General features: G+C 37.0%; 2 protein-coding genes across 3 annotated transcripts in view; one reads left to right on the forward strand and one right to left on the reverse strand.

The window, feature by feature from the left end:
- LOC124158914 (NTF2-related export protein) overlaps positions 1 to 19,598 on the forward strand; it is a 79,168-nt gene that overhangs the window by 53,091 nt on the left and 6,479 nt on the right. The gene's annotated exons all lie outside the window — the stretch shown is intronic.
- Positions 1 to 19,598, reverse strand: part of LOC124158910 (PHD finger protein rhinoceros) — a 61,151-nt gene that overhangs the window by 36,260 nt on the left and 5,293 nt on the right. For both annotated transcript variants that reach the window (XM_046534325.1, XM_046534324.1), the window contains exons 5-6: positions 15,772 to 15,983; positions 3,430 to 3,593 (exon numbers count right to left, since the gene is read on the reverse strand). In XM_046534325.1, coding sequence (XP_046390281.1) covers positions 3,430 to 3,593; positions 15,772 to 15,983 — 376 coding nt within the window. The remainder of the gene's footprint in view (positions 1 to 3,429; positions 3,594 to 15,771; positions 15,984 to 19,598) is intronic.

The following is a 19,598-nucleotide window of genomic DNA, read 5'->3' on the forward strand; positions in this document are numbered from 1 at the left end:
TTTTGTTTATATATTAATCGAAATTCATTGCTGCGCAATTGCCAAAAGTATTACTCGTCATTGGGTCTAGATAGCCGGCCTACCGAAGATTTATCTCGTCTCCTTAACAGAATGATAATAAATAATTTAGATCGTTAATTAAGCGTGGGGCTAGTGGAAATGAGTTTTTTTTTCAGCAATACGGTTTGAGACGTATTTTTGCCGTCGTAGGTTACCGGGCGATTGACTTCCAGGTAGAGAGTCTACACTGAAGCCTTCAAGGTCATCGGTATTCACGGGGGAGAAATGAAGCGGTGACCGAGTTGCGCATGAATAGCATCAACACATAAAAGGGTCCGCTATAGAGTCTTAAACACAATGGCTTCGTTCCCTCCCCGCAGTCATAGCCCTTCTGCGTCTCAGGAATACAGTTCAGCAGAAGAAGGTGATTTAGATAGAGCCATACAGAGTAAAAACCAAGAGAATATGGCAAAAAATAGGGATGCGTGTAGAAAAGTCAAGAATTTATCAAGAAAAACCATTAACCTAGAAGAGGACTTGAGAGAGGTTAATTGCTTTGAAAATGGAGAGCGTCAAAGCGATATTACGCGGAAGTTTAAACTCACGATGCCTTATTCTGAATAAAGACGAAGCTAAAATATCAGTGACCTCAGCCGCACCAACTTCAACCAAGCGGTCTACACATACGGAAAGTTCATGGTTAATCAGTACAAAAAGACGAGAGTGGTAATCGCTCCGAGACATTAAGTGAAAGCTCCGGTTGGTTCCAGAATTTAAACGGCAAGCAGGTATTTTCAGTGCGGCGATATCAGGTGAATCTGCAAGTGTTGATAGCGCAGCCACCACAACATTTTCTGATGAACTCCAAGCTGTTATTGAAAGTGGCTCCTTTCCCCCTCAACTAGTTTTTAGTGTTGATGAGACGATATTCTTTTGGAAAAGAATGCATTCTCGTTCTTTCATTTTCAGGGAAGGAAAACCTGGGTCAGGTTTCAAGGCATTTAAAGACTGTTTCACGTAGCTGCTAATGACTCGGAGGACTTCAAATTAAAATGATTTATCATTCATAAACTCCGCTAGCTATGAAATGGCATTTAAAGTAGTATTTTCCTGTCATTTCGATGAGCGACAAAAGGGCCTGGGTGACACATAGTTGTTTTTAGACTAGTTTGAAAAATCATCAACTGCCGGCAACGCATTACGATCCCCTGAGATAGCAGATGTTAGCCCACCCGCACGACAGGATGGAATTTCGAAAGCACGTAAGAATTTTTTTTAACGTGAATAAAAGTCTTTGAATGCGTGAATACTATCTTTAAAGATGTTTTAAACTATAAATATTTATAGAAATAATGTTTTCTAAGGCTTTTTATGGGAATATAGATGTTTTAGAGGAAATTCAATACCCAAGACCTATGCTACCAGGAACGTATCCCTATCTCCCCTATGTTAAAACGCTCTCGTATAACGCAAATTCGTATAGCGCAAAGACCCCAAGGAACGCATCCCTTGCGCTATACGAGACATGGGTGTACTAGAATGTATTCGCTATTCGAGATCTAGAATCATAATGCTAGAAGTACGATCTCGAATAGTTTCACTTTTGCATCATACACTCTCCTGCGCACTTCGTTGATAGTTGACTTGGAAACAATGCAGAGGACTCTAGCCGTTGAGTGCATGAAGGGCTATTTTAGGCAAGTTGAAGAACTACATCAAATTTGTGGGTAGAAGTGGTTAATGGATTTTTTTTCCTGCTATTCTGTTGAGGCATAGGTTTTTACAGTGCTGATTTCGTTCACAGTTGAAGAAAGTTTATGTAAAGGTATTTTTTGCGCTGTTGTAGAAATTTTAGCAGTATAAGTATATTTTCACCATATGTATCCTATTTGTAATCCTGTCATAATGCGAATTTGAAGAACCCTTGTAAAAATCATCAATGATAGCTCTACCAGTTGATACTTTCAGAATAAAAACTTTCGCACACTTTATACATTTGCATCACTGACTGAAAAATGAATCTTCTTTTCCAAACGTGGAGAACTTTCATAAGTAGCTAGTGAACCTAAGAGTTTCTGAACTAAACTCGGAAGCTTACAATACTTGCTGCAATATTTGTTGAAAGTCAAATTTGAATGCATTCAATTGACCATTAATTAGTATGAAAATTACATTTTTTCGTTCGCGAATCAGAATGTCAAATAGTTAAGTACATGGCACCATTTTCAGCTACTAGAAACGGACAACAAATTTGCTATGTGCACACATTGTGCTTCTAAAATATCAAGGGGAGGAAAATCTCACACGAACGCGCCTCTTTGGACTCATCATAAGATAATTTATGCAAACGTTTTAAAAATTGATGAAAGTATTCATCTCTCATGCTCACTGACTATGTAAGAAGAATTAGAGGTGAAAATTTAAGATGTAGATGATACTGAATCAGCAACTTCTCTTCCTAGTCCAATTACCAATCCCAGATTTTCACCTACTTCAGATGATTCTAATGATGCTGCCAGTGTTTCATCAGAGAGTTCATACATTTCAGTTTCACCATCCCTCTCAAGTTCCCATATGCAATTCAAACCCCCTCCTAAAAAGAAAGTGCGCGACCACTCAAAGTATGGTCGCATGCTGCGTGGCTCGGAAAACAGGAACACGGTGCTCCCGTGAATGCAGCTAGTGCGCGATCGCTCCTGTTTTACGAAGGGGATTGAAATGGAAATAATAAGCCCGGTGTATCCTAGCATTACTACAGTAATTCTGGTGATTTTGCATCCGATTTTATTTTTTTAATAAAGATTGCGGAAAATATTGAGCGAGAGTAAAAATCATGCATGGATAATCCGCAAAACGGATATACCGCAGCCAGATAATTGTGAGTCTGCTGTAGTTATCATTTGATATTAATCTTTTATCATTTGTAGACATTTAAAAAAAATAGAGAGTCTTGTAAAAATTATTTACAGCAGCAAAGACGGTACCCACGTAGTTTCGCTAATGAAACATCAAGAATTACTCACAATCGTGGATTCCTCAATAAATTCCAGTCTTTCATGACGTTTTGTTGACAAAAATAAAACTATGCAGCTCCTCATTCTATTGGAACAACATGGCTTACATACACTTCAAAGTAACTTATATGGCAAAAGCATCAGCAGAAGGATGAAAGATGCTGAAAATCACATTCCACTTCTTGAAATGCTTTTTTCCTGCTCCATTGGCAACCTTGTCAAACTTTTCAGCATTCATTTCTTACTACACTTCAAAAGTCAGTTTCATCTGATTTAATTACTTCCTAACGTGAAATGTGAACAGCAACTGACTCCCAAGTGTACATCTTGCCATTGAGTAAAGTACAAAAACAATCCATTGTGAAAAGGTTAGAGGGGAAATATTGTAAAAAGTTTACACAGAGAAATGACTCACCCATCAAGGCCCTTTCTCCATTAACAATTCGCAACCATTCAATGTCACAGTCATCTAAGTCATAGGCACATGCTTTGTCAGCTCGACTGGGCATGGAAGAGAGTATATGGTCATCAGGGTTGAACATCTCATCCTTAGTGATGCGGATATACTTTCCTTTGGGACTGAAAAATAAGAAAAGACAGATATTGAAAATCAATAAATAAGTAAGGCAAAAAATATGCAATACAGCTAGAATTTCATGAGTCAAGGAATTAGGCAAGAAAATATTGCAAGGACATCTGGTAGTGTTGCAAGCATAAGATTTCTTCATTCACTATACTTCATTTTCACTTCATGCATACTTCATTTTATTCCTGGTGATGTAAATATGAATTATACATTGAGTACCCAACTAATAACTAATTCGTTTAAAAAATTTCCACAAACTGTCAAAACCAAAGGAGTAGAAAATTCCTTGAGATTCAATGGACTGGTGCCCTAGATTCACAAGTATATTGTGCATGTTACAATTGGTTTTTCTAGGAAATTTTTCAGGTTATTTGATGTGTGTTATACATAGGATAAACAAGTGTGCCTAAAGCATGAGAACTACATCGTAGTTAAGTATAGTCCCAGAGAGAAAAATCTAACCACCCAGGAGGCGAAAATTTTAAGTCCTGAATGGACTCCTATAAAAAATAACAAACACGCCCAGTGGCAAGCAAGGGCCTTCTTCCCTGCTGGCTAAAAAGAGTTTTGAAGACAGGCCAATTAGGGATTCAAAATTTTTCACCTCCCACGTGGTCAGCTTTTTCTTTCAGGAACTGAGCTTAATAAAAATATCTTTAGGCATTTAAATATAACATCAGTAACAGCCAAACGTTGACCTGGGCATCATGCATCAGTGCATTTTATACTCAAGAATTTAGGGTACCTATCATATCACAAGGTACATATAATCAGATGGAAAAAGCCACTGAAAATTACAGGTGGTCCTTGACTTTTGTACAATCCGCACTTTCGTACGTTCCAAAATGACACTCATTGACTCTGACTTGACTTTCATATGCCAAATTCAGACTTTCGAACGTTGGCCTGTAATTTTTTGAAATTTCCCCGATATTTACTGTGCTTCCCAACATTCAGCTGTTTCAAATGGCAGTACATGTGAACTATACGAACGTACACAATCAAGGGAATTGTTGGTTGTTGACTTTAATCAACGTGATTTATATGAGAAACACACTGCCTTCTATACACTCCTTCATCAAGAGAAGAATAAAGCTGTAGTTCAGCCTTCATTGGAGAGATTTTACAAAAAAGTTGCCTAGACATCATCAAACAGCTTTAAATATAATAAAATTACTAAGTTCTTCTTTCTAATTATAGTTTTACGTTTCAGTGCTGTTAAGTCTGTTTAACTCATGTACACCTTCAGCAACAATATTGCATGAAATATGTATCATCCAAATTCCGTGCGTCGTTCGTCTTTTTTGAATAACATGCAAATTATACACGGTCACGAATTTCACCTGCCGAGGAATTTTGATGTAAAAATTAAAAGGTATCAAGAGTGAGGGTTCAACAATTACATTTCGTTATGCTTCTTAATATGTCTTTTTATTTATAGTGGACAAAATAAGTGGAATGCCGAGGGGAAGTTTCACTCGGTACCCAACAGAGTTCTTGTGTTTTTAACTTTTATTTACATTTTCTGTGTATTTTCGAAAGAAATTACATGATGTGAGGAATTTTATCAACATATTATTAAACATTAGTTAGTAAAAATAAAATATGTGTAAAAAATAAGGTTTCAGTATGTAAATTTTGCTGTTTTGGAACATAGCCCCTACTAAGCATGGAACTAAATGACTCGACTTTCGTACACATTTTCAGAAACGCACTGTGTGGGAAAGTCGGGGACTGCCTGTATTCCTGTAAAACAGATTTAAACAGAATAGACACCATTGAAATATAATGCCTGATCAGCATTTTACTTTTTGGCCGGGGCAAATAAATCTGGGCAACAGAATTAATTAGATTTGTGGGATCGCAGTGGATTAGAGTGAAGATATACCATGCTTCCATGACCCAACATCATTGATTTTCCTTGTCTTTGGTTTGACATCATTACCACCAGAGCAAAGATAATATAGGCATACGAATTAGCACCAACTAGATATATGTTTTAGATCTTTGTTTATTATATACAGCAACAGTTTTATCATTGAATCATGTGCAACATTTGACGAACCATTGGTTTCTTTTTTGGCAGATGTTCATTCAGACAACATTTACCTCCTAAGCCCGTAAAGTATGGCTTCAAAATTTTTGTTACAGTAGATGTAAGTGTATTATACAACTTGAACTTGGAGATTTACACAGGATGAAAGGGCGGATCCATTTGCAGTACAAATGTGCCAAAAGGGTGGTAAACAAATGTTTGTTCTCAAGACTGGGAGGCGAATGAAATCACTATAGACAAATGGTTCATTAGTATACCACTAAAAAATGAAATATTAAGCCAAAATTTGATTCTGCTACTTGATACAGTGCACAAAAATAAAAGGGAATACCATCAGGATTGTGTTGCAGATGGCGCAGTTGCAATTTAATTTAATGATATACTGATAAAAATGTCTTTCATTGTGAAGAAATATTTTTATTGACAATTAAGAGAACCATGTGCATGCACTGTGAAGTGAAACTATCGCCAGGAAGTGCAAAATTCATCTCACTGCAACTGAAGCATTTGCGGGGTGAAACACAAGTCAGTATGCGATGAGAAAGTGACAAAATTCAGGGGAAACTTATGTGAGAAATATTAAAATTTAGTCAATGGTTTATCTGAAGATTGAAACCTAATTTCATTTCCAAATGCAAGCGTAAAGGTTTGGATTCTGAGCGTCTAAAGATTTTTTGGTTATTAAAACATAATTCGAAAGCTTATAAAAATGATTTTTCATCAGTAAAAATATTAAAATGTGTACATAGATCTAAAAAGCAGGGATGTGTGAGTACTCGAAAATTCGAGTCGAGTCAAGTGGTTTCGGTTACGGAGCTGAAAAGGCCAGTATGTTCAGAAGTCAGGAGGGACTATTATGAAAATCAGGCAATAATATCGTTTATAAAGTCGTTAAGTCGTATTAATGCTTTGGCATTTGAGTTTATGCATACTGTATACGTAGCAGTCAACCACTGTATTAGTTGACGTGGGTGCCGAATACTTTTTCGTCTGCCGCGGCAGCCGAAAAGGTATTCGGCGCCCGTCGACCGTCTTCCAACCCGGCAGCGTATTCCAAGTTATCAGAGTGGACCATTGCATCGCTTATACTTTCCTATGCAATACTTTTAAGCCATGCCTTACTTTCTTTACCCAAATACCGAGAGAATACGTAAAAAACCATAAATATATTTCAAGGAAAAGAATGCAGCTTATAGGTTTTAGCGTACAATGCTTGTGGCATTGCAAGTGATGCCATCTTTTAGTCTTTTTAGTACTATGTAAGTCTGATGCTAGTTTTCGTTTAATCCTTCGTTGCATTTAGTTTCCTTCTTAAACTTACAAAACAAGAGTTGCTAAGTTTGATTTAATGAAGTGAGAAATAAAAAATTTTTTTGTTCTACAAAGCTAAAGCGAAGTTCTATGGTTCATTCGCTTCGTCCACTTAAATTCCATGAAGATTCAAGATCCATAAAAATTGTAGATACAGTAGAACTTGTTTAGTACGTTTCTGAAGGGACCACAAAAAATGAGCGTATTAACCAGGAAAACGTGCTAACGAGGAAAGTAAATAATAGTAGAAGGGGTAATTGCAATCTGTGGAAAAGTCGTCATAATTACAATTACTATCGGTAGTTCTCGTAGGATCGCCCTCCTGAACTCTTTTCGCATTTAAAATCAAGAAAATGAGCTATACATTGAAAAGCAATACCATATGAATAAAAATCACGATGTTTCATAGATTTCCCTAAGACAATTACATTAAAATGGCGTCAATCTCCCGTGATTTATCCTATATGTAATATATATTTATAGAAAGAGGACGATCGCTTGAACAATCGTAATGCGAACGAGGCATAGTGGAATGAAACCAAATCGATTGTTATTTCGATCGATACATCGATCAATAACACACAAGACTTAGATTGCAACATCATTACAAAAAGATTTTTATATTATATTTGAAATTTACTTTTTAAATCCGTCTAATGTCGTCTGCTTTCTATTTCTTGTGCCGAGATCAAGTATTTTTACGCTAAGCTTCGCGTGGAGATCCACAGTGATCTACTCTCGCAACAGTAATCAAGTTTGACGCACGTACTCCATAGCCTTGAGTGCTTTAGATAAAGTGGGAATTGGATAAGACTAATTTCCTTCCACAGCATCATCTTCATCACTTCCATCTTCGTTTCCTTTCAACTCCTGTTCATGAATTTCATTGACTGACATGGTTTGGCAAACATTGAGATCATCATCACACTCCCAATACTCGTTGAAATTCACCTCTCTGTAAACTAATCTAGGGAACAGAATGTGAGGAGCTCGGGTTGGGGAAAATTGTGAATGCAGGAATGTTTATCTTCGTGCTAATTCCACTCGCTTTATGAGTGGATTTCAGTCCACTTCCTCGAGAATTTCAGTCTTTTGTAATTTAACTGCCCTTGCTATGATAACTTGTGCAATAGCAACAGCTGCCCAGTCGTGAAATGTGTGCAGTGTGTGGCACTCCAAAGGTAACAGAAGATTAAATTAAATGACAATAAATATTAAATTAAATCATGAATTCAGAAGTTTACCACCCTTAAGAAGATAGTAGAGAACAAATTGCAGGTTGTGTCACGGAAAGCAATTGAGCATACTAATCGGGAAAGCACAACTTTTTCAAACGTACTAACCAAATACTACCACCCATATTTTGTTCAGATGGTACCGGACTAAGAGAAATCACCGTATTAAGGAGGAACGTACTAACCAAGTTCCACTGTATAATTTTCAGTAAATTTCCTACGGTTCTAAAATCTTTAAATTTAGCGAAAAAGTACTTATCCAGCCTCACAAATGTGTTATGAAAGTCCATTCTCTGCAGGCAGAATACTGCAACATGGATACGTCAAAACCTGTAGTCTTAGCATGTACAACAATTGGTTTTTCTGCAGGAGAATTTGAAAGGATCAAATTTAACATGATTCATTTACCTACATGATCTTTATTATATTATATTTACAAATAAAGATCCTACACGATCTTTATTTATGCAAACGCCTTTACTCAGCGCTCTTCCGAGCAGTTTGGATACATATATTTATTAAATTGACTACATATTACTTGAGGCTAATTCATTTCGATTGTGCTCATGGAAGTTTTTAAGAGACAGTGGTGTTCTGGCCTTAGCATGACTGCTGTACTTTCATCCCCTCCATACGGAGCATTTTTGCAGGACTCTCGTTAATAAGGGTGTCTCGGATAATCACACACTCTCAGCACCAACCTTTTTCGATCCCTCCTAGCGGGGACTCCGCAGTATCTCTGACTCAGAGGGTGATTGGGCTCCCTCCTTTTGGAGTTTATAATCATGCCAGTGGCATTGGTTTGCCATCAGTCATGCTTTGCTTATATGAATTAGCTATATGGATAATTGTTATTTGAACATAAATTGCAGACTTCAAATTGAATTCCTCATTTTATTTAGAGAAATGTCAATTTTGAACGAAGCTCTGCCGTCAATATTAACGCATTTAATGCAGCAACAATATGCAAGTTGGTGTTTATACTAAAATCGAGATATACGTTATTATTTACCGTAGAATTTTGTTTAAAAATCGTAAACGCAGTTCAAAAGACAAATAATTCAATACTTAGTTTACATTTTTTGAGAAAGGGACAAGTATTTCCTTTGCAAAATGACTGGATAATTAATTGTATGACCGCAGTCCCCTACTGCTAAGAGGGGTAATATAAGACGAGGGGTCCAGGTACCTGCTCCCAGATTTCAAAGATGACGCCTAATCCCCGCAGTGTTGGGTCCCGAAACAAAGACATCGCACACCCGTGACTCTCACAAAAGAGGGAGAGCTAGGAAATGTATATGTTCGGCATTCGCTCACCTGTGTACCAAAATCTGCGATGAAAATTTGTGGCTTTCGTCTCCCAGGTCAATACACGTCCACGTTAATTTTAATTCATCTCCAAAGTCTGACACAATAAGCATCAAAACCCCTCATTATCTTTTCCATAGACATCAAGCTAAGTATTCACAATAGAAAATTAAAAAGGTATTAAAAAAGTGAGAATATCTTTGAGAATACATTGTTGTATTGCCTGGTCCAGGAATTAGGTACTATACTTGACTCGATACTCACGAGTAGTTTTCAACTTGACTCGAGATCAAAAAGCACTACTCGCACATCACTACTAAAAAGCATTCCTTTGATTGTGTGTACTCAGAAGAAACTTGAATAATTACTTCGTTTTATAGTAGAAATTTGAAAATGCATTTGGATCCAAAAATACCCGAAGATTCGGCTCCGAAAATCAAGGATCCAATCCGGGTCCGAAAAAATCCTGGATCCGTCCATCCCTAGTAGCTTATACTCTGCTTTAGAAAGAAAACTGCCCTGGTCCCAAACATCCCTAAGAAGGCAAAGAATGTAATTCTATTTTCAACACTGCACAGAACTATGCCCATCAATTAAACTGTCTATTGATTAATTTACAGGAAATAAAAGAAAATCGAAAGTATTGACATTTTACCTCCACTAAAGGAGGTGTACCAGAAATATGCAGCATCTAGACAGAATTCTTCTGTGCAATACAGGCTGGTGAGGCAGCATCCTTGAGTGGTGGGTTTTGTGGAAGGGAAGAGGGATCATGTTCTTCGGGGTCTTAGGTGCAGGTGTCTCCCATTGTTAGGTCAGGATAGGACAAACCTCAAAAGATGTGGAGCACCTCAAACCACCCAATTTGGATGCTGAACCACCCAACAACTGAATCTTTTCAGCTGTCGGTATTCCCACTACCGTTGTACATCCTTTTCTCCATGTGCTCACTTCCAACCATAACCAAACGCTAAGAAGTTCCGTAAATTCTCACAGTCTCTAATGAGCTGAGTGAAAATGCTCTTTCACATGATGCATCAAGAGGTCAAAGTGACTCCCTCAGAGACGGCCAGGTCTTCAACTGTGGCACCCTATAATTCATGGGGATCAAGGTTGTCTATGATTTAAGTAGACTCTCGTTAATATAAACAATGCTATTACCAAGATCTCGTTTTTATGAAGTAAATTGTTAGTCCTGATGAGAAGGCTAATCAAATTTACAATAAAAGAAGCTTTAACACAAAATTGTCATTATTACGAAATTACAAACCACTGACCCGGTCCCGGCGGTTAAAAATGAACTTTATTATGAACAGGGTTCCCACTCGAACTAATTAATAAAATTCAAAGTTTTGTCCAGGTTTTCACGGTCCCTATGTCGTCAAATTCACGGTCTGTAGACAAAGCATTTCAGACATAAATATTGATCACATAACTATCATCGGCCACACATTAACTACAAATTTCACAAGCGTGACGTGCCGTGAACGCAAACGCAGCAATGAAAATGCTATCTCTTATGACGTCACCTATCGTTAGCAAAATGCAGGGCCTGGTTGTGAGTGGGGAAATGGAAGGAGCAGGGTGGCAGGGAAGTGAAGAAGTGTCTGACTTTTCACCAGGGTTAATGAGCACTTGAACGGTTACCGGTCCTCCAATCACAGGCTTCAGGTCCATGTGTCGCCATGGCTCATGGACCAATAACTGCTCTTCGAATACACGTGTATAGATAAATGCGTGGACAGTGTCTGCACGTGACTCGGCCTTGAAACATGATCCAAACATCGATTTTTCTTTTCATCTGTCAATCGTAGCTCTACAATCTAGTTTGAGAGATTTGCAATACGCATACAAATGCAATACGTTATTTCACTCAACTGCCGCTTAATGTAGAGGAATAAGAAACATACACCAATGGAAGCATTTGAGGCATTAAATAACCGCAATACAGTTTTATCAGTCATTTATTGAATTTTCAGTGGAAGATACCAATATAATAGAATGATCACGTAAATGCACTAAGTACATAGAAAAATGGCTTCGTCGGTTGTGCATTGGCATAATGATTGACAAAGCAATGCTTTGCAAGATTTTTATGCAAAAAAATTGCCTATTGTCTGGATTTATGCTTACGTTTATCGGATACAAATTTCTATGTTGGCACACCACTCCTGTTCCTGTGTAACTGTTCGCAACAGATATATTGTCTATTATTTGCTCCACCTCCGGTAAAGCGACAATTCCCTATAGCGAGTGTTTATTTGAGCACCGTGGGGGTCTTGTTTAATTGAGGTTGCACTGTATATGCTTAAACACAGAAATATGATGGTTTACAAGATGGAAGTGTTTTTCATTTCTGAATGATAAGAGAAAATGGTGCCTACCACAAAAACCTCTCCAAAGTGAACCTTCATTCATCAAATTGCCCACATTTTGGTCCCTTCCATTACAATATAGAGTTTTGACTGTATTTTTCTCTATTTCAAATATTTCTATTTTGTGATTTTCAACGGTATAGGCATTATATGCATTCCAAAAAAAATCAAATTATGAGAGTACATGGTATTACAATGGTTTAACTAAAAAAATAACTTAAAATCCCTTGCCACTGACAGGTGTATATGATCATTGATGGCAGCCACAAGGCTAATGAATATAATGCTTACACTGGTGTGTATCTTTACGTATTTCTCACAAGATCACAAGGAGGGAAAATATTGGTGCACTATCTTCAAGATGCGCTGACATTAATGATGGAGAACATTAGAGGAAAAAATTAGAGGAGATAGAGGACGACGAAACTTGCACAATGCAAAAAACCCAAGCTACGTTACGCTTCGCTCTCGAGATAAAAATTGCCTAAGTTGTCGAAATTCCAATGGCATGAAAAATGGCCTTTGAAAGGGGGTATGGTCTATTCGGGTGGGCCTGACGTCACAACTGCCGCTCCGAGGGCTCTGAGTCAGTCCCACAGCTGCGACCACCGTTACGGCCGCTTCCTCGAGAACTTGCCCAGCATCAATCGGGAGAGGGAGGCTGCAACACTACGCTGAGGGAAGTATCTTAACACATTCAGTGCGGAGCACGTCAATTGACGTGGTCCCATCCAACCAGAGATACAAAGCACTTCAATTGACGTGCTCTGCTGGTCGGACAGGGGGACTAATATCTACTTCCGAGTCATCCGATTGTGTGCAAGGCTTTCAGCAAGCTTCCCTCTTTCGACCCATGTGCGCCGTTTGAAAATAGCAGTATTTGAAGGGAAGTTATGGCACGAAAACCAATTTTTATTTTTCTTTCTTATTTAATGGCCGATTCTAACGACGTTCAAGAAAATCGGGCCCGCATTGAATGTGTTAATGATTCTTTAGTGCTAACAATTGGGATGCTTTAACTTCTAGAACAGGAAGTTCTACTACGTTGAATGATAGCATGACGGGATAAATAATGCACTAATTCCAAAATATTTATATAATTTACACAACCGGGATCGACCCTACCACATCAGTATCCTTTGCAAGGTTGGATAATAACTTGGTAACCCGTTTGTGATTTAATTAAATGGCATGGAATGAGAACACAGTGCATTTTTTCTTTCTTCTGCAAAGCTATATTTCCTGAGCAGGCAGCTCTCATGCCATACCGGTTATGGAAGAAAAATTTTCCCATTGAGGTCTGTCCGTTTGAAAATGAATGCAAACCGAGTTTGATAGCTTATATCTTAGCTAAAAATTATTATATGAAGAAAAATAGGCATCGTTAAGAAGCTATTTAAATTCTACATTTGTGCAATGAAATCAAAAGTATTTTTCACAATTTTAGTCATTTCGTTTGCGTTCAGATTTAAAAATAAGCCCTATTATTAGACTATGCGGCGGAAGGTGTAATCTTGGTGGCATGTAACTTCAATGTCGACTCGTATAATACAACATGCTTCCCAGTGAGTTTGTAGCATTTGTAACATACTGACAAACTATCTTTACTTAATTAGTTCAAAACTACTTTAAAAAGATAAAATTATCTCGGAAACAGGTGAGTGACAGAAAATCTTTCAGTCAAAAAATCAGTCTGGAAGAAGGGAACCATTTTCGAATCAACATGTCAAAATATTAATCCTCGGAGAAGATAAAATATTTACATAAGAGGGTATGAGATGATCAATACTGCATTTTTACAATCTGTGGAGCTGTGACATACCAAGGCAACGATTTGCCTGCACAAAAAGGACACCTCAGCGGGGTGAGAGGGCCTCCTTCCGTAGGCAAAAAGCTGCCTTCCCATGTCGTAGTAATAAAATCATCCTGCATTGATCATCCTAAGTACTCTGAGCTAAATATTTGAGTGTCACAATGCTAAAACCGCTCTACTCTTGCAGAATGATTTTTTTGGTGGAGACAAAAATCACTGGTTTTGGAGATACCATTGTTTTTTAGTATTGTTAGAACTAACACAGTACTGAAATATATAGTAGGAATTTTTGTGATTCTACTAACATTATTAAAGCTTCAATCAATTAAAAATTATGTTCTATAATAGGTAACTACAATGAGGCTGCATGTCACCTAATTTACTCCGTCTGCTGCAGAGGCAAAACCGGGCCTCATTTTTTCGATCTTATTGCAGAAAATTTTACTAACATTTCACAAAAAAATTACCTCCCAAACTAACATGAAACCAAACAAGCTCTCTACAGATTTATGTATTTTTCTCACAGCATCATTAGTTAATGAGTTATAAACTTTCAAACCTGTTTTGAAAGGAACAGGCTCCATGAGAAACTTTTGCTGCTCTTTCTGGTAAGACTGTTTGTATCGATTTTATCCATGCTCCAACGGTTGGTGCAATACGAATTCTTAACTTCATAATTAGTTAAAAGAATTTGATTATAATGGTACTCGTCATCTTCATGCTCTGAGGGATTCATATGCAATCGTATAAATCAAAATAAAATCAATTCATACTCTCACTATCCAATAAATAACACAAATTACTAAGGATGATCATTTTGAATTTCAGCCGACATGTACTCATCGCACGTTAATATGCTGTATTACACTATCCTATCACAAAAGAGGGTCTCTTACAGGCAAATAATCTGACTCAGCACGAATGTATCCCTCATCCATGCTGATAAAAAAAGCTGGTAACAATAGTAACTAATATTTGAAACTATGCCCCATCTTTGGTTCACTGCAGTTCAATAAATTGGGGGTCGCTCGGTTAGAAGAATATATATAGTGTATTCATGGAGCAATATTGGTAAATTATAAGATGAGTGGGTTGAGATGGCTGCAGCAAAACCTTGCACGCTCTCCATTGTATAACTTGGGAAGTGCTATCATTGAAATGCAGTGAAATTTTTCTTTCCACAAGGGCTTTCTATCTCTGAAATCATGCTGGGGCCTCTTGACAAAGGTTTCATGGTAAAGTTGTACCATCCAATCAAGTAAAATCAACTCCCAGTAGACATGGCATGGAATGCATCAGTGATATGCAAGGTCAACTTCAGAAAATCACGAAGACAGCTGTGCTGGTCTAGTGCACCAATTTGTAAAGTGAATGTACATAACGAAACTCTGTACTTCAACTAAAAATAATTTTTTCAACGTGGACAAATATTACAACCATATTATCTCTACATGCAAGAATAGCACTATGATTAACCATTTAGTAAACAGATATTTTGTAGCATTTTTAACATAACATGAAATGCAGTTTTGACAATATCAATATCAGTTGCCCAAGGCAAAGTTTAAAAAAAAAGTTGTCATATTCAGTGGAGCTTTGATTATCAACCCTGAAAGTCCAAAGAAAGCCCAAATGGACGATAGAAAAAGACATGGAATTCATTAATACTCATTTGCTTCCAATAATTACTGAGGCTACTTTGTCAAGCACTCTAGAAAGATGATGTGCCCATTCATTGAAAGAGGAATACGGAGGAGGTAGAGGGTGTCTGAGGTGAAGACTATGAAAGTGATTAGCAGATAATCTAGCAAACCACTTACCAAATGATGAATTATCAAGGCTCCACTGACAAGAAGTGAACATTAATTAAGGGGTGGCTTGAAAACTACTGAACAATGGGCATAGATTGTCAATTGATTAAATGTAAAGGGATAAATTGTAAAAACTTTCCACAATCACATCATCTAAAATTTACATTGATTGGTGGAGTTCTACTAGTTGACAGCAGCTATTTTTAAACACATTGCTATACAAATTATTACTCCAAGCTCTTTATAGGAGGTAGGTACTCACAGTCGGAAGTCAGAATGCCTCCCTTCGACACTGCTCCCATGTTGACCAGTGATAGTGACCAATGGTTCTGGGAGCGAGTCAGGGTTTACAGGGACCTGAACCCCTCTCTCCCACTCCTGCTTCCATTGATCTATGATCACCCAGTATTCATCAGCAGTTAAAGGCTCACTGTCTGGCAGTTTCATGGCACTTATAAGGTCCTTACGAAAGAGCTATAAATTTGGGAGAGGAAAAAAATGTTAGCATCATCAGGAATGACTTGTGCATAATTTGATCAAAACTAAGAAATTATAGCTTTAATAAATGACAGCTTAAACACTCCCAATCAAATTTTCAGCAAAGCAAGAATAAAGATGCATTTGAAGAGAAAATAATTTGGAGGAAAATTATTCCCCAACTGCTACTTCTGGACATGAAAAGGACCCAATAACAATGATAAAACCCAAACACCACTAGGATAATAAGTATTGATAGGTACTTTTAACTTCATGTAATACTTAATTTCAAGTGATTACGGTTTAAAATTAAAATTACGGTTTTTGAAACCTAAAAATCACGTTATCAACATTAAAAATCACAGAATTTTCCACGGGAGGACCCCCATTTGCCCTGGGGTGTTTTCCATACACCCCGGAAGGGCCCTGAAATCTCTGGTAAATGCCTCCCCACAATTCAAAATCCTGGCTATACCACAGGGTCAATCTGCATACTGCCTGAATTTCACTAGTACAATCATCTTTAACTGAACACTGATAAGTCTGGTCTTATATACTTCACCACCAAAAATAAATCCCCTGCTCAAATTTCCATGAACCTGGATGACAACAGAATCCCACAATTCTCCAGTATATAATTTCTCTGAATAATGCTGACACAAACTATTTCTTGGAATGATAACACCAGCCTAACTCTGAATTTGCCGAGACTCTATAGGCTTTCTTATTAGAACCATATAAGGATAGTGTCAACATGGTTTTAACGATATGATATGGTGAATTGGCCTCATGAGTTTAATTTGGCATTTGGTTTTGGGCTTATACTCCCATGCCTTTCTTTAAGATTCAGGAACAAGTGGTAAGGCTAATATACACTTTTATACTTTTTTTCATGATTTTCAGAACAATTAAGATTCGTAGAAATAAATAACATGTATTCAGTACTTGATGTTTTTACACTAAAAAATTGAAGTTAAGAAGCATTTGGGACTAAAAAATCCAAACTTTATTAAATCAAATTACATAATTTCAAGAATTAAAACAAAATATTCCACAAAAAATTTACTTTGAGAGAATTCTTCTTGGTATTTGTACCGGTTTAAATTGCTGTAGGTTGCCAACTTTTCGAGGGATGACTCCTCCGTCGTCATCAGGGTGAATGAATAAGTCTGACTGAATAAAAAGCTGCCGAGATGTAACAATGAACAGTCACAAAAATCAGGTTAATCCTTATTGTCCGAAAAGATCTAAGGAATTCACATAAAAAGAATGAGTTTTATGGTTTTTCTGTAGTCTTTAAGATGTGATTTCATGCATTTACAACTTTAAACCATCAAAATCATTCATTTTTATTAAGCCTAATCTCCATGGCCTTTAGGGCAAATGGCAAATTGATTGGGCACTATCCCACTTTATCTTGTTGTCCCTAGTGATGCTAAGTTTAGCCATAGCAGACTTGTTGGGCTGTAAAAGTCTAAAATGCCTTTGATGCTCCTTCAGCCAGGTGGCTATCAATATACCGGTCTCCCCCAGGTAGATCTGGCCACATTTGCAGGAAATCTGATGGATACCAACAGCCATTATGCCTATGGGGTCTTTTGCTTTCACTAGCTTGTTTCTCAGTTTACCAACTAAACTTTTTCTTTCTAAACTAACAGATAGTTTAGAGAGAAAAAGAAATTCTATTATATAGTTCTTTTCTATTCTTCATTTTGTGCTCGCTCCTATCCCATGTGCTACATAACTTCTCACTCTGGAATGCTCAAAAATTGAACTCCAAGAGATAATATAACAAATGACATGGAATTAGTTTTCAAAGATTTGCTAAGTCCATAAGTGCAATCCCATCCATACCATAAAATTTAGTTATTAAAATTTAATCGTAAAAGTGTTGAATATCAACACTGGTTTCCATTCCATGTTTTCAAAACAGAATCTTTCATTTCAACAAAGAAATAGTGGACTACTGTGGAGAATTAAAAATACTACATTGAATGATAAGATAGCAATTGGCTGGTAGAACTCTAATTCCATAAACATTTTTGAATGTATTTAATAGAAACAGTAACCTCATTACGAAAATAACTTTATTTCTCATTTATATTGAGTGCAAACGTTTCAACCAATTTTAATGGCAATCAAATCAATTTTAATTTTGGACATAAGTATAATGGATCAATCAGAATTTGACCAACCTTTATCATAAAACAAAAGATATAAGGAGCACTTGGCCTAATAACTAATATTTCACATTACATAATATTATATATGATGGATGCTGAATGAAAGGTAAGGAAAGTGATGCAATTGCCACCACTTTGACAAGGATAGGAGTTGAAACATTGGTAAGGTTTTGCAGTTTTAAGGACATTTAAGGATTTATTTGCATAAAGATGATTTCATTATCAGACTATCTCTACTTTTCCAGGAAAATTGGCAAGGTTGAACTCATATTGCACTCATCCAATTCAATGCATTTTACCCTCTCATTATAGCATAAATGCTTTATAAAGGACTGCTTAGTTTTATCATTTATTCACACAGCCTATTACCTCTGGGGGTATCAACCTTATGAAATCAATTCATTTGCAAAATAGACAGTAAAATTAACATTTCTCCATGGAGAATATTGAATAATCGGTTGACTTATCTTTGAACTAAGTTCAATGATTTATAATTTACATTAAATCAGGGTGTCCGCTAATTAGCTATTAAACAATTCCCAGAGACTTCGAGCTTTTCCAGGCAAATTGCTTTGTTTTCTAGGGTGCTATCCAGGCCTACACGTAAGAATTTTTGGATAAATATTGCTCATGCAATGGGAATTACTGACCACAGGAAAGCTTTAAAGCCATTTAAATGCTTTGCATAACATCTTGAGATGAAAGAAGCAAGTTATTAGATGTAACAATATCTCTCATACTAATCCCTTGAGCATGCTAATATTCATTGCTCCTCCTGTGAGTTAGGCAAATTTGTGATTGATAAGTGCGTCAACAGAAATGGTCAAAACCACACCCAATTTTGATATAACAAAACAGTTCAGCTAACTAGCAGCAAAATATGAGATCTAACTACATAAAAAGGGAAGGAATACCAAGAAAGAAATAATTCTTGAAAAGAAAGTTGATGGAAGAAACCTTCCATTAATGAGATTCACAATTCTGAGTAAATTAGAATAAAAATCTAGGTTTTAGCCGGGCACTCTATGCCACAAAGCTATTTCTCTGGGACACATGCCGAATTCCTTGAGTTATTCCAGAAGAATGAAATTCCCTGAGCATAACAAGTTTTCCAGATTTAGTGGACAACTTGCAAACTCCGTAAAATGCCAACCCATTCAATTTCTATCCTAAATAACAAAATGCCCACATTGTGTGTCTAGATCAAGGATTATCAAGAGGAGGAAATGCAAGCTCTAGCATTGAGGGAGGGGCATGCTGGATGTTTTGACAATGGAGAAGGTGAGAAGATTAGAAGAATCCTGCAATGGACCTATGTACAGTGGAACCTCGTTAAAGCGAGTGCGGGCTATAGCGACACCCCCGCTATTACGAGGGATAGCCGATGCACCGTCAATTGACCCTATAATAAGTGTGTTAAAAAATTCGT

The sequence above is a fragment of the Ischnura elegans genome, chromosome 5 (assembly GCF_921293095.1).
Source record: "Ischnura elegans chromosome 5, ioIscEleg1.1, whole genome shotgun sequence".
In the NCBI taxonomy this organism is placed as follows: Eukaryota; Metazoa; Arthropoda; class Insecta; order Odonata; family Coenagrionidae; genus Ischnura; species Ischnura elegans.